The 21474-nt window shown below is 52.0% G+C and overlaps 2 protein-coding genes across 4 annotated transcripts in view; both read right to left on the bottom strand.

Moving 5' to 3' along the window:
• Nucleotides 1–5521, bottom strand: part of ELP1 (elongator acetyltransferase complex subunit 1) — a 34497-nt gene extending 28976 nt beyond the window's left edge. For 2 of the 3 annotated variants that reach the window (XM_078612598.1, XM_078612595.1), the window contains exons 1-6: nucleotides 5435–5521; nucleotides 4321–4489; nucleotides 3220–3372; nucleotides 2616–2778; nucleotides 1714–1799; nucleotides 462–561 (exon numbers count right to left, since the gene is read on the bottom strand). In XM_078612598.1, the coding sequence (XP_078468724.1) occupies nucleotides 462–561; nucleotides 1714–1799; nucleotides 2616–2778; nucleotides 3220–3372; nucleotides 4321–4470 (652 nt within the window). In that variant the 5' untranslated portion in view covers nucleotides 4471–4489; nucleotides 5435–5521. The other variant, XM_078612596.1, reaches the window with a different exon arrangement.
• Nucleotides 5522–12103: 6582 nt separating this feature from the next.
• Nucleotides 12104–16810, bottom strand: LOC144731498 (uncharacterized). The gene is made up of 2 exons (XM_078612594.1): nucleotides 16549–16810; nucleotides 12104–16134 (listed from the first exon to the last, which is right to left on the bottom strand). The coding sequence occupies exon 2, from the start codon at nucleotides 15820–15822 to the stop codon at nucleotides 13783–13785; it is 2040 nt and encodes a 679-aa protein (XP_078468720.1). The 5' UTR covers nucleotides 15823–16134; nucleotides 16549–16810; the 3' UTR covers nucleotides 12104–13782.
• Between the last annotated feature and the right edge of the window lie 4664 nt (nucleotides 16811–21474).

Here is a 21474-nt window from a genome sequence, read left to right as displayed (position 1 = left end):
CATGAGGGGGTGGGTGGCCAGCACCACGCCTGGCTGCCTTTGGCTCCCCAGTGATGATGTTTACACACCGCACCAGGTACTCATTTGAGGCGGAGTCGACCTAGGAGAGGCCCAGAACCGGTACAGATAATCGCCACTGCTGTTGACCATGAGAGGGAATTGAACTTGGGTCGCTGCGTTTGTCGCGCAGTGCACTAACCGCTACACTACCGTTCACACATGCACACACAAAACAAAGATCCCCCGTATAGCTTTAACAGACTGTTGGGGCAAGTCTTGTTAGCGAGCACCTGCGCACGCACACACACACACACCCATGTGTACGATTAACGCATGAACACACACGCAGGCATGCACACACACACGCCTGCACGCGCGCACACACACGCTCGGCACAGCCCCCGACGCGGGCCGGTTTGTGCGGTGGGGAAAAAAAAAAAAGTCGGAGTGGGACCTCTCACCCGTGTGTGGGCACACGGAGCTCACGGCGAAGAACTGCCCGTCGCCACGCCAGCTGACGCGCGGGCGGCCATCGTCCCAGGTGAACGCCGGCGCCACCACCTGCAGGGGGCGAGGACGGAGCGATCGAGAGGGAGCGGTGATCCCAGTACCCCCCAGCCGGCGCTGAAGGAGCTTGCCTCAACGAACTCCCCCCACCCCCACCTCCATTTCCCAGCCTCGCAGCGGCGGCTTTTGGACAGCCATTGAACAAAGACGGGTCGGCACATCGCGCGTGCTTTGCGCTTCAATGGCCGTCTGGAATGCTCTTTCTTCCGATATTAGGAAGCCACTGGAGCTACGCACTTTTAAATAATCTCGAATGAAAACTCACTTCTTTAGAACCGCCGTGTGTTTAGTTTGTTTTACTTTGCCTCCCACCTACGATCAGCGGAGTTGGCTACGTACGGTGCCAAAGAAGTTTAACTTGCATACAAACAGGGACCTCTCCGCCAATGTCCTTGGGAAATGAAAAAACTGCGCGTGCGGTCACAGTTACGATTGTTTAGTCTCTTTTGTGATGCTGATTATTGTGACAATTAACATTAATAAATAAAAAAACAAAGGGAATCATTAATTTCCAGCTTCGTTTGGTCGAGCACGGTAATGAGGATTAAATAAACACGAGTGATACTTGGCTAACGGCTGCGGACAGGAGAATTGAGATTTCTAAGTTCTATTATCTATTTATCATCCTCATCAGCCATGATCAATCCACAGCTCAGCAAGAAAAGCTTCACCCAAGCAGTGACCATCTCGCACCGCCTATTAACACGATTCGCTACGTACGGTGTGAAAGAAGTTCTCTGAATTCTACGATTCTCTATCATCGTCACCATGGCCATCGCCGTCACCACCAGCCGTGGTCAATCCACTGCTGTATCATCTCCCATTGTCCTGCGATGCAAACAATGCCAGCTGGCACCTGCACACGGGCCGATTGCAACGCTCCATCACCGCTCGTGAAATCCTTCCGATGAGCAGGAAATGTCCCAGAAAAAAAGTTGGGCCGGACGGCCAGTCACGAGTCCCCACGGTGACGTAAAAAAACTATTCATCTCGCCGTCAATTTCAATTCACTTGACCCGTTACCCGTCGCGTAAGTTCACTGCAGCAGCGGCGGCAACTCCAGCCAAGTGTTTGGAAACGTGGCGAGCGATGAGGTACGGTCGCGCGAGACGCGGGACGAGAAGCGGGGAGGGGGTCGGCGTTGACCTCCTGCTTCTTGTGCGCCGCCTGCTTCCCCTCCGAGCCGTGGAACTGAGTCTCCTTCCGCCCCCAGCCGACCGTCACGAACTTGCCTACGGGAAAACAAAGCGGCGGTTGGGGAGTCTCCGCCGAACGCGGCACTCCGAAGAATAAAAAAAACGCTTTACCGCAAGTAAAAAAAAAAATCCGAACGTAAAAACGATATATATCAACCGCAAACTATGTATGACGTTGAAATTCAACTCGTGATTATTACGAGTGGCGAACATGCCGCGCGACTTGAGATGGCCTAGGCAGAGAAACGCAGACGTGCGTGCGATGGTGGGTGAGCGACCGCGTGATCCTCTGGTACCGCGAGCGGCCGTCGGTGATCGTGCAACGAAAACCACAGCGCAGTAGCTTTGACCTCTCTCGAAGTAAAATGTGTACTAAAGATTTGTTAATAATAACACTTTCTCGGGGTTTTTTTCTTCCTCCGTTTGTTTAGATTGTTTTAAAAACGTCAGGATGTAGTTCATGCATCGCCCGCAAGCGAGCATTAAAGATGGTGCGACGGTATTTATGGACATCACTCGTGACTTGAAAGAGATATTACAGGTAGGAACAACAGTTCCACACTGCCCACCAGGAATTATTTGTCTGTCTGTCTGTCGTGCATAGCCACGCCCTCGATTTGTATTTCATAGAGCGCTTCGGGCGGGCTCAGCACCACGTGACGCGCCGCCCCACGCAGCTTGCGCCGCGTGACACGGATCGCACGAATGCGCTGTCCAACCAAGTTCCTACCTGCCCACTCCGAAGGAACGTGTTAATTTTCATATACTCACACAAGACTCAGGAGAGACAGGAGACTGTGAGACAGTGCGAGTGAGTGAGTGACAGACGCACAGATCTCGATAGATCGATACCTTCTCCGAAATCATCCTGGTGCATGGGCACCTCGGTGAGCGGATCGAAGTCGCGCGTCATGGCGATGATGGTGTCCGCGCCCGTCGTCAGCACCATCACGTCCTGGTCAGGGCTCCAGCTCATGGCCGTGAGGCCGCTATCAACGCTGCCCACGCACTCCAGCTGCGAGCGGCGGCGAAACACAGAGCACACAGAGACGGGGAGATGCAGGATGACAGGGAGACAGAGACACGGGGACAGGGAGACAAGAGACACGGGGACAGGGAGACGGTCAGTCAGCGATCGTCTCATTTGCCTCCCACTGGGTGCACAGGAACCTGGCCAGGTGCAGCAGCAGCGCTTCTGCGGCCGTCTGGAACGCTCTTCCTTACGATATTCCGAAGCCACTGGGGCTATGGACTTTAAATATAGATTGAAAACTAATTTCTTAACAACTGCTTTTTGCATTTAGTTTGTAGTCCTTCCCCCGGCACCTCCGATCAGCACGGTTGGCTAAATACGGCCGCAGTTTGCCGGCGGGCGGCTTTGCGGAACCCTTCGTCCGGCAGCGGTTTAGAACAACGGCCGACGGACGGCAACGGCGGCGGACGACCACGGTCGCACCTGGGCCCTTGTGACGCTGTAGAGCAAGACGTCGCCCTGCGAAGTGGCGACGCAAGCCGCGTCGGCGTCGGGCAGCGTCTGAATCCCGACGACGCGGCCGCTCCCGTCGCCCGCCAGGTACCCCTCGTCCACCAGCGACACGTCCACGACGACCTGCGGAGGCGCCGGGAAATCAGACCCCGCTCGTTATCCACGTGCGGCGACCGTCGGCGATTGCGAGCCCAGTGTGCGAAGCTTGACGACGCGGTGGCAAGACGTTAACTACCTCGCCGCGTGTGCAGGAGGTCGCGGGTTCGATCCTGACCCCCGACGCCTGCTGCTGTATATTTGGAGTTTGCGTGTTCTCACTTTCACCGTGGGCGCGTGGTTTTAGAAACGTGCGTTTATGGTATTTGGCTGCTATAAATTTACACACGATAAGCCACTTCGTTGAGCTATCATTTGTGAGCAGGTCGCTTCTGAAAAAGAGCTATTTAGCTCAGTGGGCCTCACCTGGTCAAATCAAAAGTTTAGTTTAAGTTTAGTTGAGCGTCCCCCCCAAAATTGAACATGGAAAGTAGTTCACGTTCAGTTTTTTAACCTCTAACGGCTTGAATCTGGAGGGTTTAGAAGTTTGCTAATGGATTGTGTCGTGGTCAGCACGTCGGCCTCGCAGTACCGGTTTGACATTTCGACACGGCAGTTGAAAGTTTGGAAAATTCCTTAAATCTCCCCGCGCCTCTGTCCACCCAACAGTCTAAATGGGTCCCACCACAGTTAGTCTATCGGCAGGTCACGTGTGGTCAGTCAAAGTTTGATTTGCTCCAACCTCTTCCACGATTGTGGGACCAGCGTCGATGAGAAGGCCAAAAATACAACTATAGCGGGCCTCGCCTAGAGCTCGCTCTGGTGGAGGCCCTTTCGCCGGCAGTGGCGCGAGCGAGCAATTGCAGGGCTGCACCTTTACCGCTTCTTAGTCTACCGATGGCAAGCCGTTCGCTCTTCCAGCCGAACCACCTGGCCCTTCCTTTGGCCATGGCGGTGCTGGTGTTTTTTGACGGGCGGGCATTCACGACTCCGACAGATCCGCGCGCCGGGGCCGCTCGACCGAGCGCGTCGTACCTCTCCGCTGTGCGGGTCGAGCCCGGCAAGTCCCCGCGCCGAGCCAACGAACACGACGGCCGTGTCCGTGTTGACGCTCACGCAGTGCGCCGCCGCCAGCGCGCGGTGGGGCCGCACGTGCGAGCTCAGCGCCAGCCGGAGGTTCCTCATCGCGGCGGAGACCCCGTGCCTGTTTGGCACGCACACCGTGGCGAGATGTTAACCACCTCGCGTGGTATACACGAGTGCGTGGGTTCGATCCCGATCCCGATCCCGACGCCTGCTGCTGTATATTTGGATTTTTTCGATTTAAAGCTTTCGTGACTGCAGGGATTCATCTTCTTGGTTCTTTCGGTAAAGTCACGAAAGAACCAAGAAGATGTATATTTGGAGTTTGCGTGTATCTCTGGCTGTGGTCGCGTGGATTTTTCTCCGGTTTTCCCTCCACATTCACAGCCTGCGTTTAGAGTACTATATGGCTGCTATAAATTCCCACGTGATAATCCGCTTCATTGAGCTATTATTTGTGGCCAGGTCGCTTCTGAAAAAGCGCTATATAGATCAGTGGGCCTTACCTGGTAAAATCCAAAGTTTCATTCACAGTTTATCTTTCACACAATGCCTCATTCTCAACTCCCTTTTCCAGCGACACCTTTTGAAGGAGTGTCTTGTTTTTTTGTGGGAGGCCAAGCGGTGAACTTCATATCGCCGACATGCACTTGCCCCTACAGTCTGTGAAGGCTATACGGGGTATCTTTGTCTTTTTTTTTACTGTACATGCATCCAGCAGCACGTACGGGGAGCGGTGGTGCAGCGGTTAGCGCGAGCCGAGTGCGATTCCCTGCTCACGGCCACAAAAAGCCCAGCGACGGATGGTCTCGAACCGGTCCCGCGCCTTCCCCTAGGTCGACTCGGCCTCAAAACGAGCGCGCCGGTGATCCGCGCAAAAACATCGCCACTGGGGCCGTTGTTGTTGTTGTCACACCCCCCCCACACACACACACTTCGCGTACCGTTCCGGCCTTCTTCTCGCGAACAGCGCTTGCCCCAACTGTTAAAAGCTGTAGGGGGGGCAGGGTAGGGGGGGTAATGTTAGTCTCAGCGCCTCCCCCACCACGCTCGACTTCTCCCGTACCTCGAACGCGATGCGGTCTCTGACAGCGACAGCGGCTGCCACCACCACCACCACCACGCCTCCACGTGGTTCCTCGCACGCGGATGACGTCACGGCTCGCGCGCGCCAGCGGTGACGTCATCTTCAACACACGTGGGCGTCTACATCATTAGACCTCGATTCAAAGCTTTCGTGACTGCAGGGATTCATCTTCTTGGTTCTTTCGGTAAAGTCACGTAGAAGGGAAATAATAAAATAATGAAAATAAAACATTAAATTATTCTCACGACGTTTCGGCCACAACGCAAGTAGCCGAAACGTCGTGAGAATTATTTTATTTTTCGATGTAAAGCTTTCGTGACTGCAGGGATTCATCTTCTTGGTTCTTTCGGTAAAGTCACGTAGAAGGGAAATAATAAAATAATGAAAATAAAACATTAAATTATTCTCACGACGTTTCGGCCACAACGCAAGTAGCCGAAACGTCGTGAGAATTATTTTATTTTTCGATTTAAAGCTTTCGTGACTGCAGGGATTCATCTTCTTGGTTTTTTCGGTAAAGTAGCGTAGAAGGGAAATAATAAAATAATAAAAATTTAACATAATACAATAATTCTCACGACGTTTCGGCCACAACGCAAGCAGCCGTCCTCAGGTGAAGAACAGGTCTGTCGGAAAGACACTGTCGTGAGAATGATTTAATTATGTTTTATTTGTATTATTTTATTATTTCCCTTCTACGTGACTTTACCGAAAGAACCAAGAAGATCATTAGACCTCCTTTGCCAGTACCAAAATATGATAATCGGGTTTTCCCCCTTTTGTCTGCATTTGACTGCAAGTATTGTGGTTAATGCAGTTACATGAATCCTTGTAAAAAGGTTTCAGTTTTGTTGTCAGAAAAAAGGGGAAAAACCCGTATTATTATATTTTTGTACTGGCAAAGGAGATCTAATGATGTAGATGCTCAACCCGAGCCCCTCATTACTTTGATAGTGGAATTGTCTTTGAGCTGTTCGCCTTTTGGCGTCATCTGATCGAGCGCCAATTGGGTCGAGGCTCAAAAGAAAGCCGTCTCTGGTGTGGACCAATCAGTTTCAAGGACAATGCCTCTATATTATCAGTGTGTTTTTTGTTTGCATTTTGACTGCAAGTATTGTGGTTAATGTCGACATGAATCCTTGTAGAAAGGTTTCAGTTTTGTTGCCAGAAAAAAGGGGAAAAACCCCTATTATCACACGGGGGGTTGTTTTTTTTAAGGGGCAACGTTTCAAGTTGCACCCCCCCTCCCCGTGTCCCCCTTGGGGCCGTCCATAAATGACGTCTTCATCAGGCGAACCGCTTTTGTTGCGATCGAAACGTGGTGGGTTTTTAGCTTTTATTATTTTCTGTTTATTATTTTACATTTTATTTAATTTTATTATCTTTTATGTTTATTTTATTTTCGATCTACGTGAGAACTTTACCGAAAGAACCAAGAATATCAATAGTCACGTCTCGATTCGTGATGTCACAATCGATAGCGATCGGATAGGCATCGATTATAACGCTCACAAATCGACACGTCCAAATTCGAGTGCGTGACAAATTGATGATTTTCCATTCGGCCAAATTGTAATGGAAGGTCGTAATGTAACAGGCCCGTTTGGTCCATCCACTGCTGGATGATGACCTCCCCCACACCGTTGCCCGTCGGTGATGGGGTCATGTATCCATACTTCACCACTCTGGTCCGTGCGGGTTGAGCGAAGGTGAAGGACGGAGCAGAGACGCGCGGTGCACCAATGTAATGTGCTGCACTGCCCCCTGCTGACCATTGCGTGGTCTTTTACCTTTCGATTTAAAGCTTTCGTGACTGCAGGGATTCATCTTCTTGGTTCTTTCGGTTATTGTATTACTTCCCTTCTACGTGACTTTACCGAAAGAACCAAGATGATGAATCCCTGCAGTCACGAAAGCTTTAAATCGAAATTTAACCGCCACTACGGGGTGGGATTCCATAAAACTTTAAGAGCCTTCAACGAGCTCCGTGATAAGAAGGCTCAGCTAATCGAGTCTCTCACCTTTCTGAAGAGATGCCACGACTCTAAGACCTGGTCTTCACCTGAGGACGGCTGCTTGCGATGTGGCCGAAACGTCGTGAGAATTATTTTGTTTTATTTTTATTATTTTATTACTTCCCTTCTACGTGACTTTACCGAAAGAACCAAGAAGATGGTCTTTACCGTCAGTGGCTTTGGGGGGGGGGGGGGGGCTGCTGGAACGATCGGTTACACTTGGACTCGGCCCAAGCCAGAGGTCGAGTCCCCGATCTCCCGGCGCGGCAGTTGAATTGATGAATTTTTTTCTACTCAAATCACGCCCCCCCCCCCCACTCCGTCTTCTCTGTCATACCCGGCAGTATTTTCAGGGTGCTTCAAATATGTTAACACTTTTAGTTTCAGTTGTGTGAGTTTGGGTGTAAAGAAGAATAAATCCCTCGATGAGCAAATGAACGGATGATACTATGCTGTAACACAACAAATGTAACGTCAATAGCTTCAGAGAGTCAAAATCTCCACTTGTTCGCCATCGTTGTCAACGCGTGCCTGGAATCTTCTCCAGGTGGTCTCCAGAGCCCGAAGGCAGATTTCTTGCGGTATTGTTGCAAATTATCAGAAGTGTTCACATTTTTTTTTTATCCTTTATATTAAGTTCGCTTGCTTGTGTAGTACCGTTGAGGACGCGTGGACACCCGAGTAGAGGCACACGTATTTATTTCACAACAGTCACTGGGGACATACAGTACTGGAGGGGGTATCGGCCCCCTCACCCGGATAGCTGGGAACACACGGCTAGCTACCCCTAGCCTGCCCCCTAATCCTCCAAATACTGGGCTGGGGGAGGCTGTCTGGCCCGACACTGGTCAGTCGGGCTACGGTACCCGGAGTCCCAGAGTCCTGGCTCTGGTTCACGGGACCACGCTGCTGGCTCGGTCCTGCGCGGCCCTGACAAGGGCGGCGTCCCAGGGGAGTCCAGGGCTCTAGCTAGGCAGTCTTCGGTCTTCAAGAGTTTACTTAAACATTCTGCCCTGAGCTCTCCGGCTCATCCCCTTATATCCCGAACCCCCCCCCGCTGGGGTCAGCCCCCCCCCCCGGCTGCCCTGTGCGGACGTCGTTGCGAGCACCCTCCCGTGTGCTCACGAAGCCCCGCCCACTGTGCTAGTTTCCCGTTTGATCCCATACATACAGCTCCTCCGTAACACCCCTACACTTGCTTACGACCATGCAAATCTTTCGGTCGTTTTCTAACTCACTTCCCGTGATCCAATCGAGCTGACATTTTGCACACAGACTCGTTGTGCGTGACAATTAATGTTCGTGAACATTTTTTTCCAAAATTTTACACTTTTTAGGACAAAAATATATTTAACTACCAATTGCTTAATGGTGCAATGCAATCATCTGACCCATAGGTGGCAGCCATCTCAAGCCAGAGGACGAGAGGACTCTAGCCGCCACGCATATAAAGGATTTATAGTGAAAAACTTTGTTTTTACGGGTTATACTTGTTAAACACTCTCTAGCACACAGCATTGATATTCTGTGCTTTTTCTGGAAGACTTTGCCGTTTTTTCCTGGATTTTTTCTGTTGCTCGTAGTCACTTTAAGGTGTTTCTTGTTCATGTTTTTGTTTGTTGCGGTTGCACCCGATTCAAGAGGCGAATGGCTCACAGGGCTACACCTAATAAATGAAACTGAAAACTGAAATCAATGGGTCCACCCGTCAAACGGCAGGTCACGTGTGGTGGGGTAAAACGTGGGCAACTCGGACCTCTACACCACGAGCTTCTGCCCAGCGTGGAAGTAGCAGGTCAAGGTGGTCTCCCGAGCCGGGATCTCGGGACTGCGAGCGAGACATTGGGCAGGGCTGCAGATTTTAAACGCCTTCCACGCGAAAACCACGAACACGACGCGTGCTTGAAATGCTTTCAAATATATTTCATGTCCATTGAGCAACACGCAGTCCCGTGCAGCCCAATCCGAGCTACATTTGAATATTTACCCCGCAAGTCACAACGGCAGAAAGCTGTTCGTGTCGAGGAAGTATTGTTTTCGCCTGCACGAAGACGTTCAACCGATTTGCCGGGAGCGGTGGGGCAGCAGTGAACAAAACGCAATTTGAACCCGGCGCTGTGGGTTCTGTTCCGGGCCACGGGCTAGATTCAATGGCGAGTGACATCCGAAGCGGTCCTAGTCCCTTCCCTTAACCAACCCGCACCGACCAGCGAGGTGAAGTATGGACAAACAAGCCCGTGACCAACAAGCTGGAGGCGGGAGTGCATGGTGGGGGGGGGGGGGAGTCTTCAGCAATAGATTACCAAAGGGCTGAATTTTTTTTATTAAAGATATATTTGCTTTGGAAAAGTAAAGCCGAAATGAAAACAAACTTGTCCATTATATATTTTGGTCTACAGATTTAGATCTACCTTTAAGTCCCTCTTTACCAAATCACTCACCCAGTTGTTTACTCTTGGCTTGCCATGGGCAAACACGCAGAGATGGGGTCACGGCATCGGCTAATTGGAATCATTTCATACTCTTTGTTTTTTTTCGGTAAAGTCACGTAGACGAAAAATAAAAAGTACTTTTATTTATTTGTATTTGTATTATTTTATTTTTCATCTACGTGACTTTACCGAAAGAACCAAAGAGTATGGATCCTTGCAGTCACGAAAACTCCAAATCTAGAATGGAATAATTTTGTTGTTGGTGGTGTACAGCTTCTCCGACGTGTTTTCTGGTTGTGCCACGTCCTTCTGTTCCACACCACTTGCTGGCAGCTTATTATCAGGAATTATTGACACAGAATGATTTACACCATTGGAACCTCATTTGCCAGTAAAAAATATGATAATTGGTTTTTTACCCTTCTATCTGGCAACTCGTCCAACACATGTGAGACTAGGCTCTAAGGAAAGCTGTCTCGGGTGTGGACCAATCAACTTCAAGGACAGTGCACATTAACAGAGTTTTGTTTTTTGTTTGCATTATGACTGCAGGTATTGTGGTCTATGTAAACATGACTCCTTGTAAAAAAAAAGGTGTCAGTTTTGTTGCCAGATAGAAGGGTAAAAAAACAATTATCACAGAATGATGTTTTTGCGATCGAAATGAGCAGCTGTCAGAATTTAGAGATCGTTCAAAACGCGAGACAATGCCCAATCAATACGCAGTACAAAAGGGTCATTAGCTCATTAACTATTACACAAAGATCGCCCGTATAATCCCCAGACCGTTGGCGAGAAGTAACTGAATGCCGGCATGGTACACGAGTCGGTGGGTGGCCAGCAACCCACGCCCGGCCGCCTTTGTCTCCCCAGTGACAATGTTTACACAGCGCATCAGGTGTGCTCATTTGAGGGCGTATCGACCGAGGCGAGAGGCTAGGACCGTATCGGATAATTCGTCATCGGCGTTGGTGGCCGCGAGTGGGAAATCGAACTCGGGTCGCCGGGTAGGCCGCTACTACTACCGCTACCAGTAACTAGCGTGAAAACAAGACACACATTCTTAGGTTTTTTCGGTAAAGTCACGTAGGTAAAAAATTAAAATTAATAAAAGTAAAATAAAAATAAAGATCACGTTTCGTGTTGCCTCCGAAACGTCGTGATTTTTATTTAATTTTTATATTACTTTTATTAATTAAATGTTTTTACCTACGTGACTTTACCGAAAAAAACCTAAGTATGAATCCTTGCGGTCACGAAAGCTTCAAATCTAGAAGACACACACACATGATGCACGACCCGTGTACTTCCTCACACACACACACATGACGCACGACCCGTGTACTCCCTCGTACACACATGACGCACGACCCGTGTACTCCCGCTACGGCCGATTTGGAGTCTTGACAGTTTAAAATGAAACACAGGTAACGACATTTGCCGTTCTCATTTTATAATCGGAGGGATTTATTCTTTTTTACACCCAAACTCACACAACTTAAACTAAAAACAAAACTGAACTATTATTTCGATTTAAAGCTTTCGTGGCTGCAGGGATTCATCTTCTTGGTTCTTTCGGTAAAATCACGTAGAATGGAAATAATAATAAAATTAATGTTGTATTTGTATTATTTCCATTCTACGTGACTTTACCGAAAGATCCAAGAAGATGAACTATTGTTATTATTTTTACCAGGTAAGGCCCACCTAGCTATATAGCGCCTTTTCAAAAGCGACCTGGCCACAGATGATAGCGCAACGAAGAAGCGGTTTAACTTCTAAACTTGTAAGCCACAGCATTCCACAACCCCCACCCCGGAGATCACGACCGACACATTCAAGGATTTGCGTCACCCTAGAATTCAAATAGCTCTCATCGTGGCAGCAAGTCCGCTGTCGTCCGTGTCTTTACAAGGCATTTCGAAGTCACAATTTTGCCTTCATAGGATTTACAAACAAGATTGAGAGGGCGGCGAATGTGCACTATGTATATATAGCTGTCGTACCAAAACGGAAGAGTAGACCCTGTGTTCATATGAAGGGTTCTCTCCTTTGCGAACCGGTCAAACAAAAAAAAGGTGGGGGGGGGGGGGGGAGTTGCCAAAAAATAAATCGAGATACCACAAAACGCATTTTGCAATCACAGCTACCAGTCGGCGTCCATGCTGCTATAATAATGAAATGCTTCCAAAGACAAAAAACACGTGTTGGACAGCGTTTAATATATATAATCTACAAGTATGCATGATTCCCCCCCCTGCCCCACAACTCGTTTCGCATGAACGTCGACGAGTCGAAAACGACAATTATTATATCCATGAAATTACACAATATCATCGCACACTGCAACATGTGTGTATAGTGACACACACGCGTTTCTGCATAGCAGCCACATGAAACGGCATCCATGCCCTGCGGAGTCTGCACCGAACATGTGACACGGACGCGATGGTTCACCCCGAACCACCGTCGCGATTCGATTTCAAGATCGATTTTCTTGTTTTAAAGTGGTCATTTGGGTGACTGGGTCACGTGAAATCATTTACATCGGGAAACAAATACGAATGGCCCAAGACAAACATTCATTCGCACGCATTGAGAGTGAACTTAAAGATCAATAATTGGAGCCGTTGAATTGGACGCATTACAGCCAAATTGAACCCTCCACCCACCAACCCCGCTCCCAACTTCTCTCCATCGTTGTTGCTCCCCGGCGTCACGCGAACACAACGATCACAAGTCGGAACCCTCACACAGCAGCAGCAGCAGTGCAGGGGACACCTTCACCCCCCCCCCACCCTGGGTTCGAGAACGGACCGCGGAAGTGTACATCGCAGCCGAACTTCTACCGAGATTACTCAGATCCACAAAGTCGGGGTGTTTACACACAAAAACAAAATGTTCCGACGCGCCCTGCTATACAGATGAGCAATGCTGGTCACACGACAGTCAAAATAGATCAACGTTTTGTTTCTACTCGTACGATCATTTTGTGCAGTCGTCATTGGCGACTGTGCTGAGACCATCAGCTCGCGACACTCGAGAACTCCGCTTGAAGCCACCAGGTGGCCCACCTCTTTACACTCCTCGTCCGATGCGAACAGCTATAAGAACGTTTACATACGAGTCTACTGCGTTTGCATACATTCTACTCAACGTCACTCGTGGGGCATGTAGTCCCCAAGTGCTTTAAATATACTTTACGTGTCCTAGTCAACCAGGTGAGAGGCAATTGAAAAAAAACTATACTTTATGCAAGAATATACCATGAATGGCTTATCATTGTGATGGGTGACGGGTGGGCGATGACGCGATGAGGATTATGACGAAGGGAAGATTGATGAGCGGAAGGGAAAATGCATCGAAAGGATGAACGCGAGGATTATAAATAATGATCATGATGAAGAGTGATTGATGACCGATGGGAGGATTAGTATCATGACGATACGGTTGATGAATACGATTTGCGGATGACTGATGAAAGAGGATGCGCGCTTACAGGTTTCAAATTGTATAAAATGACAAATTCAGCTAACGCATAACAATTGGTAACATTTACTACATTTAGTAACAATTTCCAATTGTTGGCTAACGATATAGGGGCCAAATTACAATTGTTGCAAGATTATTGAGGAGCCAGTTTTACAAAGAGCCAGCTCACCAACCAATTAGGGACCACAATCACACAGCACCTCTTTTCAGCTCCACCACCACCACCATCATCATCATCATCATCCCAGGTCACTCTTGCAAACGAGACTCATCCTGGTCTCCCGAGTTCCCACCTGGTAAAAAAAAAACCCCCGCCCCTCCCCAACGTGAACTTGAAACGTAACAACAACAACAACACCCACCACGACCCACAAACCGGCATCAACCCTCAAGCGTCCGTGCCGGGCAGAAGCTTCTTGGTGCTACCATCCTCCTCCCCTTCCTCTTCCTCCTCGGAATCCGAATCGTCCTCGCTGTACGCGAAGTCGTCGTCATTGTCTCTGGACGTTCTGGCGAGCAGGTGCGAGTAACGCACGCGCGGCTTCCGGCACAGCAGCTGCACGACGGCGAAGATCACGGCCCACGTGGCCGTGCCGACAGCGCACGCTCGGAACAGCACCTCGTAGCCATAGCCAGCGACGAGCACACCGCTCGCCACTCCTCCGGCCGCGCAGCCGAGGCCGTGGCACAGCGCGAACAGGCGGTCCCTCCCGATCACCCACGCGACTCCTTCTGGTCCCAGGTGTCCCTCGGTGCTCGCCGCGCCCCCGGCGCCAACCTGGCTGCGCTCCGAGTGGCGCATGGAGGAGCTGCGCAGAGCCGGGCCGCCCAGCACGGAGAGGAGCTGTGCGGGCAGCACCAGCCACGGCGCGGAAGAGACGAAGGAGAAGGCGCCCAGTTGCCCGGCGGTGCAGGCGAGGGCGAGGAAAGCCGAGACGCCGGGCGGCACGCGAGGCGAGCAGACGGCGCAGCGGATGCACCGCGGCCAGGGGGTCGCTTCGTCATCGGCTGCGTGAGAGCACTGCGAGGTGAAGAACACCGCCTTGGCCAGGCACGCCGCGGCCACGGAGGAGCCGAGCAGCAGCTGCGTGCCTCCCGCGTCCTCGAGGTGCCAGAAGAGGAAGTTGTCCACGGACACGGCACCGACTCCGGACACGAACGCCGCCACGAGGTAAGCGACTCCGCGGACCCGTTCACGTCTCGCCACGGCGCCATCCAGCAGTTGCTGGGAGGTCTTCTCGGAGTGGGCGACCTTCGTCGATGGTAATGAAGACGACGGTGACGACGACGACGGCGATGATGACGACGAAGGGTAGAAGAGCGCTGGCAGCATGGCCAACGAGGAGCCGAGCGAGAACGCGTAAAAGTGCACGGTCAGTCTGCTCATGCCGAGCGCGATGACGCAGTCCAGGTGGGCCACGACGGCGCAGACGCCGAACACCGCCACGGCCGCCGCCACGTAGCCCGCCCTGCGACCCAGGGCCCCCGAGTAGCGGGGCCACGAGGCCGGGGCGAGCGCGGCCACCGCGGCCGAAGCGCCGCCGTCGAGAGCCGCGGAGGCCGCTCGCTTCCTGATGTAGGAGCGCAGAGAGCTCCGGCTCGCGACCTGCACCGTGGAGAGGCACACCCCGGCCGTGCTGACGGCCAGGAGGACGTAGAAGAACGCGGGCTCCTGCAGGAACACGTCGCGTAGCAGGGCGACCCCGCGAGGAGTGCCCAACGTGACCGAACCGCGGTCACTCACGTTCACTCCCCGCTGCTGCTGCTGCTCCGGGTGGGTGGTGTTCGCGGTGGACGCGGGTGCTGTTGGTGGAACAGCGCTGCTGCTGCTGTCGTTGGCGACAGCTGGCAGTAGCGCTGCTGATGACTCCCACCGAGTGCTGTTGGACGTCCACGCGGTAGCGTTGGGCTGCGGCGTGGTGCTGCTGCTGCTGTTGGTGTTCGCTTTGGGTCTCGCAAACGGCCAACCGCTGCGATGAATATCAGAAGCAGGCTCCACCACCAGTGTCCACCCGGTAGCGCATCCTTCCGTATCTGCGTTGTCGCCATAGCGATGATCTTTTAAACGGCCAGCAGCAGCGGCAGCAGCAAGAGGAGAGAGCGCTCCGTCATCACCAACACCGTAGCCGTCCGGCTTGATGGCCGTCAGACTCAAATTGGCCGCTACGGCCACGAGCAGCAAAGCCACCATCCCAATTCGGAGCCCGCTCGCCGAGCCCGCCCAGCAGCGGCTCAGCAGCGGTGCCAGGCCGAGCGCGAGCAGAGAGCGCACCGCTGAGATCACCCCGAGAGCGTCGGCGCTGATGCCCAGGTGCCTCAGGTAGATGGGGATGAAGGGCAGCAGGCAGCAGAGGGAGGCGCGGTACAACACCTCGAATGAATTGGCCACGGCCAAGGCGCGGCGCACGCTCCGAGATTTTGAAGCCATTGGGTCCCCGGCGGTGTTTGTATTTTTTTGTTATGTGGATGTGTGTGCGCGTGTTAGAGAGATGTTGTTTGAAAATAGAGGCTGCTTCCGATTGTGGCGGTCGACGACGACGACTACAGCTGGATGATGCCAACGCGTGCCAATGGCCAACTCGGCCGTCGTACGCGCTTAAAAGTTTGAGCAACGGATGTCATTAAAGACTTGGCACAAATGATCTTCTCCGTTCTAGCTCGACGCTTCTTGGTCAAGGCTGTTACCGCTCGGATGTCAACGTGCCCTCTTGCTCTCTCACCAACCGACCATCACCGTCACCTGCGCGAGAAACATCGGACAGCGAGAGCATCAGCGGCGAGCGCACGACTTTAAATCCCGCGTGGTGCCTATGGTCGCGTGTCGCGTCACTGCAGTGGCTTGCGCACTCACCCATCTACCCACCCCACCCATGCACCCATCTACCCACCCACCCACGCACGCACGCACACAGACACCCACGGGCCCACCCACGAGAGCACGCATCTAGCTGCCAGCTTAATTCCATCCGTCCGCGCGAGCGAGAGACGGAGAGACACGGCAACAAGCCCTGGCGTTACCAAATCTCCGAGCGCGTGTCAATCGTTTGACCGGGACACGGTGGCAAGCAACGGTGGAGTCTTCTCCGTGGTCAATTTCTACTCTTTGGGTGGCGATTCACTCCCGAAGAAACACGCAACGCGCACAGAAACTTACCGCGCAAGATCACGGGGGTGGTGGTGTAAACGCGCTCCGTACGAGGCGAGCACAGGCGGTCCCGACAGCCCTCGACAAACTCGATAGATCAACCTTTTCTTTTTCAAACAAAGCAGCGGAGGAGTTCGAACGCGGGTCGCCGGTTCCACCACACGGAGCACAAAGGGCGCGGGCTCTGCACGTCCCAGCAAAGTCTTGATCGCCCCCACTCCTCGAGCGAAAGAGAGAGAGAGAAACGCCCCGCTCCGACTCCGCACTTGCAACCAATTAATAATCACCCACGCGCTCCCACCCCTCCACCCCAACGACTCCGCATCGCCGCTCGAGTTTCAGACGCGCTAATTGCATTGGCGGGCGCACGCGTGGTGTGTTCTCCTAATAGGTTGACTCGGCATTAAACGGGTTACCCGGCATAGGCGAAGTTTGACTTCTCGATTTGGGGGGGGTGGGTTCGCTTTGTAGCCCACACTAGGAATCGCGGGTGCATATAATTAATTGATATATGTTTTATGTTAATTATAAAGCATTTAAAATTAATTAATAAACGTGCCCAGTTGACCCCCCCCCGTGCCCCCCCCCGTGCCCCCCCGTGCCCCCCCCGTCCCCCCCCCCCGTGCCCCCCCCCGTGCCCCCCCCCGTGCCCCCCCCCGTGCCCCCCCCCCGTGCCCCCCCCGTGCCCCCCCCCGTGCCCCCCCCCCCGTGCCCCCCCCGTGCCCCCCCGTGCCCCCCCCCGTGACCTCACTTCGCAAACTCAGCCCATGGTAGCTGGTGCGGTGTGTAAACCTCATCAGCACTGGGGAGACAAAGGCGGTCGGGCGTGGTGCTGGCTCCCCCACACTCCTCGTGTGCCCTACCCCGTGTGCCTTCTACGGTGCTACTCGCTAGCAAAACTTGCCCCAACTCTCTCTTAAGGCTACACGGGAGATCTTTGTCTTTTGTATGGAGCGTCCACCCTGCCACCCACACAACCCACCCACAATCGCTTCGTTATCGCCTTTTAAATGATGGTGGGAAAAGTTCAGACTGGTGATGATCACCATCATCATCATGTGACGATGGTGTGGTGATTGCAATCTTCCTCGCCGCTGATCGGACGGCGACGAGATTACAATCAGGCTGCTGCTACCAAACTAGTTAGTCGCGCGTGTAATCAGTCGTCCAGCCGGCTGTAATAACGTTCCAAAGACACAAAGGTCCCCCGTATAGCCTCCAACAGACTGTTGGGGCAAGTGCTGTTAGCGCGCAGCACCGACGAAGACCGGGCAAGGCACCACGAGGAGGTTGGGGGGCCAGCACCCCGCCCCGGCCACCTTTGTATCCCTAGTTATGATGTCGATACACCTCACCAGGTACGTATTTGAGACTGAGTCGACAAAGACAAAGATTCCCGTGTAGCATGTAACAGACTGTTGGGGCAAGTGCTGTTAGCGAGCACCTATAAAGGCCAGAACGGCACACGAGGGGGTGGGTGGCCAGCACCACGCCCGGCGGCCTTTGTCTCCCCAGTAGCGATGTTTAAACACCGCACGAGGTACTCATTTGAGGCTGAGTCGACCTAGGGGAGGCCCAGGACCGGTTCAAATAATCGTCACTGATTTTGGCCGAAAGCGGCCAATCGAACTCGGGTCGCCAGGTTCGTAGCGCAGCGTGGCGCTAACCGCTACACCACCGCTCCCCACTGCACATTGCCCTTCGTGTTAACGCTCATTAATTCAAAAGCTGGCTTGGCTGTGGATGAGGTGGGAGTGCGTGTGGCACCTTGCGTCGACACACGCACACACACACACACACACGTACGGACACACACACACGCGCGTACGCACGGACACACACGCGCACGCGCGCACAAGCACACGTGCACACGCACGGACACACACGCACGGACACACACGCACGGACACGCACGCACGGACACGCACGCACGGACACGCACGCACGGACACACACGCACGCACACGTGCGCACACGCACACACGCACAGGTGCCACGCGCACCCCCACCGCATGCACAGCCAAGCCAGCTTTTGAATTAATGAGCGTTGACACGAAGGACACTGTGCAGTAGAGGCGGGGTCCAGTACCCACGACTGCTTAAAATTGATCAATTGCGTTGTGCTGTGAAGTGTTCGGGCGTGTGGACGGGAGACAAAGGCGGCCGGGCGTGGTGCTGGCCACCCACCCCCTCGTGTGCCGTGCCGGCCTTAATTGGTGCTACTCGCAAAGCGGCACTTGCCCCAAAAAAGTCCGCCAAGGCTACACGGGGGATCAAAGCTTTCGTGACTGCAGGAATTCAAATTCCTTGGGTCTTTCGGTAACGTCACGTAGATAGGTTCAAATAAAATAACAAAAAGAACAACAAAAACGACGACGTTTCGATCGCAACACAAGCGTTCGAACGCTTGTGTTGCGATCGAAACGTCGTAGTTTTTGTTGTTATTTTCTTTGAACCTATCTACGTGACTTTACCGAAAGACCCAAACAATAAGACGGTGGGAATTTAAATCGACGGATCTCATCCGTGGATGTGTCATGCAATGTACGGCGTTTGACAGCAGAGGGAAGTTCGGCCACATCCGTCGTTGGACGGTACTGCTATGCTCCCGCCTCTCCGTTCTACTCCCAGACCGCGCTGACCATCGTGGTGAAGTATGGTCAAATACCCCCCGCACGGCGTGGGGAGGCAGTAGGGAGCTAGCTACACGCAGCGACCGATGTTTTGTGTTGATATTTGTTTCTGTCGTGCAATTGAAGCCGTGCAATTGAAATCGAATTCAAATAAACAAAACACAGCCCGTTGTCAATCCACTGCTGGATGAAGGGCCTCCCCACGCCGTGTCGATCATGAGGTCGAGGAAGACCGACGAAACCTCGCCATGCACGTTCTGATGTTCTCATTTACTTGATACGGCTGTCGTGCTGTGACGGTTCCACCTGAAGACGGAAGCTTGTGTTGCCTCCGAAACGTCGTGATTTTTATTTTATTTTTTATTTTACATTTATTAATTTTATTTTTTTACCTACGTGACTTTACCGAAAAAACCTAAGAATACGTTCAGATGTCACACGCTATAGCCGTGGCCGCGAATCGAACTCGGATAAAATACGAGTTGTCGATTGGTTCCACAACTGCCGTCGAACGCACAACCAGTTTAAATTTCTAGATTTTAAGTTTTCGTGACTGCAAGGATTCATACTCTTTGGTTTCTTCGGTAAAGTCACGTAGGTAGAAATTTACATAAATTAAATTAGCGAAAGCACAACCGCTAAGTTTTCCCCACCTAAAGAAGGACGCTTGTGTTGCGCCCGAAACGTCGTGATTTTATTTATTTTAATTTTCACCTACGTGACTTTACCGAAAAAAACAAAGAGTATGAACCAGTATATATATTTTTATATTTCGAAAGTTGACTGTCCGGTTGATTGGTGGTGGGGTCACACAGAGGGCAGGCACCTTGGCTCGCTTGACCCGTTGTGGCTGAGAGCCAGGCACGAGGGAGCGTGAGTCAGTGAGTTGTGTGTGTGCAGGAGCGTCACCCCCCCCCCCCCCGATCATGCACCACGGGCGGTCGCGTCGTGCTTTAGCGCACCGCGCTTCGAACCCGGCCACCTGGGTTCGATTCCCGCTCACGGACACCGCCGGCAACGATTATCCGAAACGGTCCTGGGCCTCCCCTAGGTCGACTAAGCATCAAATGAGTAGCTGGTGCGGTGTGTTAAAACATCGCCTATGGGGAGACAAAGGCGCTCGGGCGTGGTGTTGACCACCCAGCACTTGCCCCAACAGTCTGTTACAGGCTATGTGGGAGGGGGTGGGGGGGGGGATGGTTGGTGCGTAGGAGCGACACGCCTTGCGCAATCACCAGCAGGAGCCGAGTGACAATTCATCATGAAATTCACTCGCTGCGTGACTCACAGCGCCGGGTCAAATACCCGGTCAGCGTTTATACGATTGACCATCATCGGCTATCGGGGCCTGACCGCTTTTTTGCCTTCACTTCCACCCACCCCACCAAGAGCAAAACGCAGAGTGTCCCGTGTGATATTTGAGATTTAGAACGCGGAGGTAAGACGCGGTTAAATATTCTTAGGTTTTTTCGGTAAAGTCACGTAGGTAAAAAATAAAAATTAATAAAAGTCAAATAAAAGAAAAATAAAAAGAAAAATCACGACGTTTCGATTGCAACACAAGCAATCATCATCAGGTATAAATGAAATAGCAACAAAAAATTCTAACCAGAAAAACTATAGACAGACATATAAGCAGACAGATATCACCAAGATACATAGAGAGAGAGAGTAACACAGGTACAGAGAAGGCGCAGCTCTTGCAAATGATTCCTCTACGCCCACTGCTGGCAGAAAGACCTCTCGACTCGAGGCTGCTCCCAGAGAGCGATTCGAGAGAGGGAATTTGGTCATCATGTACAGCTCGTTACTCAATCTACTGCTGGATGAGTGAGGGCTTTCCAACGTTGTGCATGTTGATGGGGGTTATTTGACCATACTTTACCCCGCTGGTCACTGTGGATTGATAAGCACATGGAAAGGTACAGTACAACAATGGATGTTTCGGCACTGCCCTCTTATTATCCACGATGTACGATAATACTCATTGCCGCCATAATCCTCATCATCAACACCACCATCACCAGATGCCTTGCTCCAAATCACAAATATGACAAATAGCTGGGACGAAGATGGACATTATTTGTTTAATCCACCAACCATAACGAAAACCCGTCCTGTCAAACGACATAATCCCATTGTACACGTGGCATACAAATAATGAAATCTCATACCGTGGCATTTTGCGTGAAGGGCACGATCAGAACAACTTTTAATAAATGTAAATACGACCTGAATGCATGCATGCAAAAGCCGGCTTGTGGTGTCTCTGCTGCCCGTGTTTGTGCAATACAGTGGTGCC

Source organism: Lampetra planeri, chromosome 39, assembly GCF_965212315.1.
Source record: "Lampetra planeri chromosome 39, kcLamPlan1.2.h2, whole genome shotgun sequence".
NCBI lineage: Eukaryota > Metazoa > Chordata > Hyperoartia > Petromyzontiformes > Petromyzontidae > Lampetra > Lampetra planeri.
Note: the sequence above shows the minus strand (reverse complement) of the source record. Positions and strands in the feature narration are given on the sequence as shown.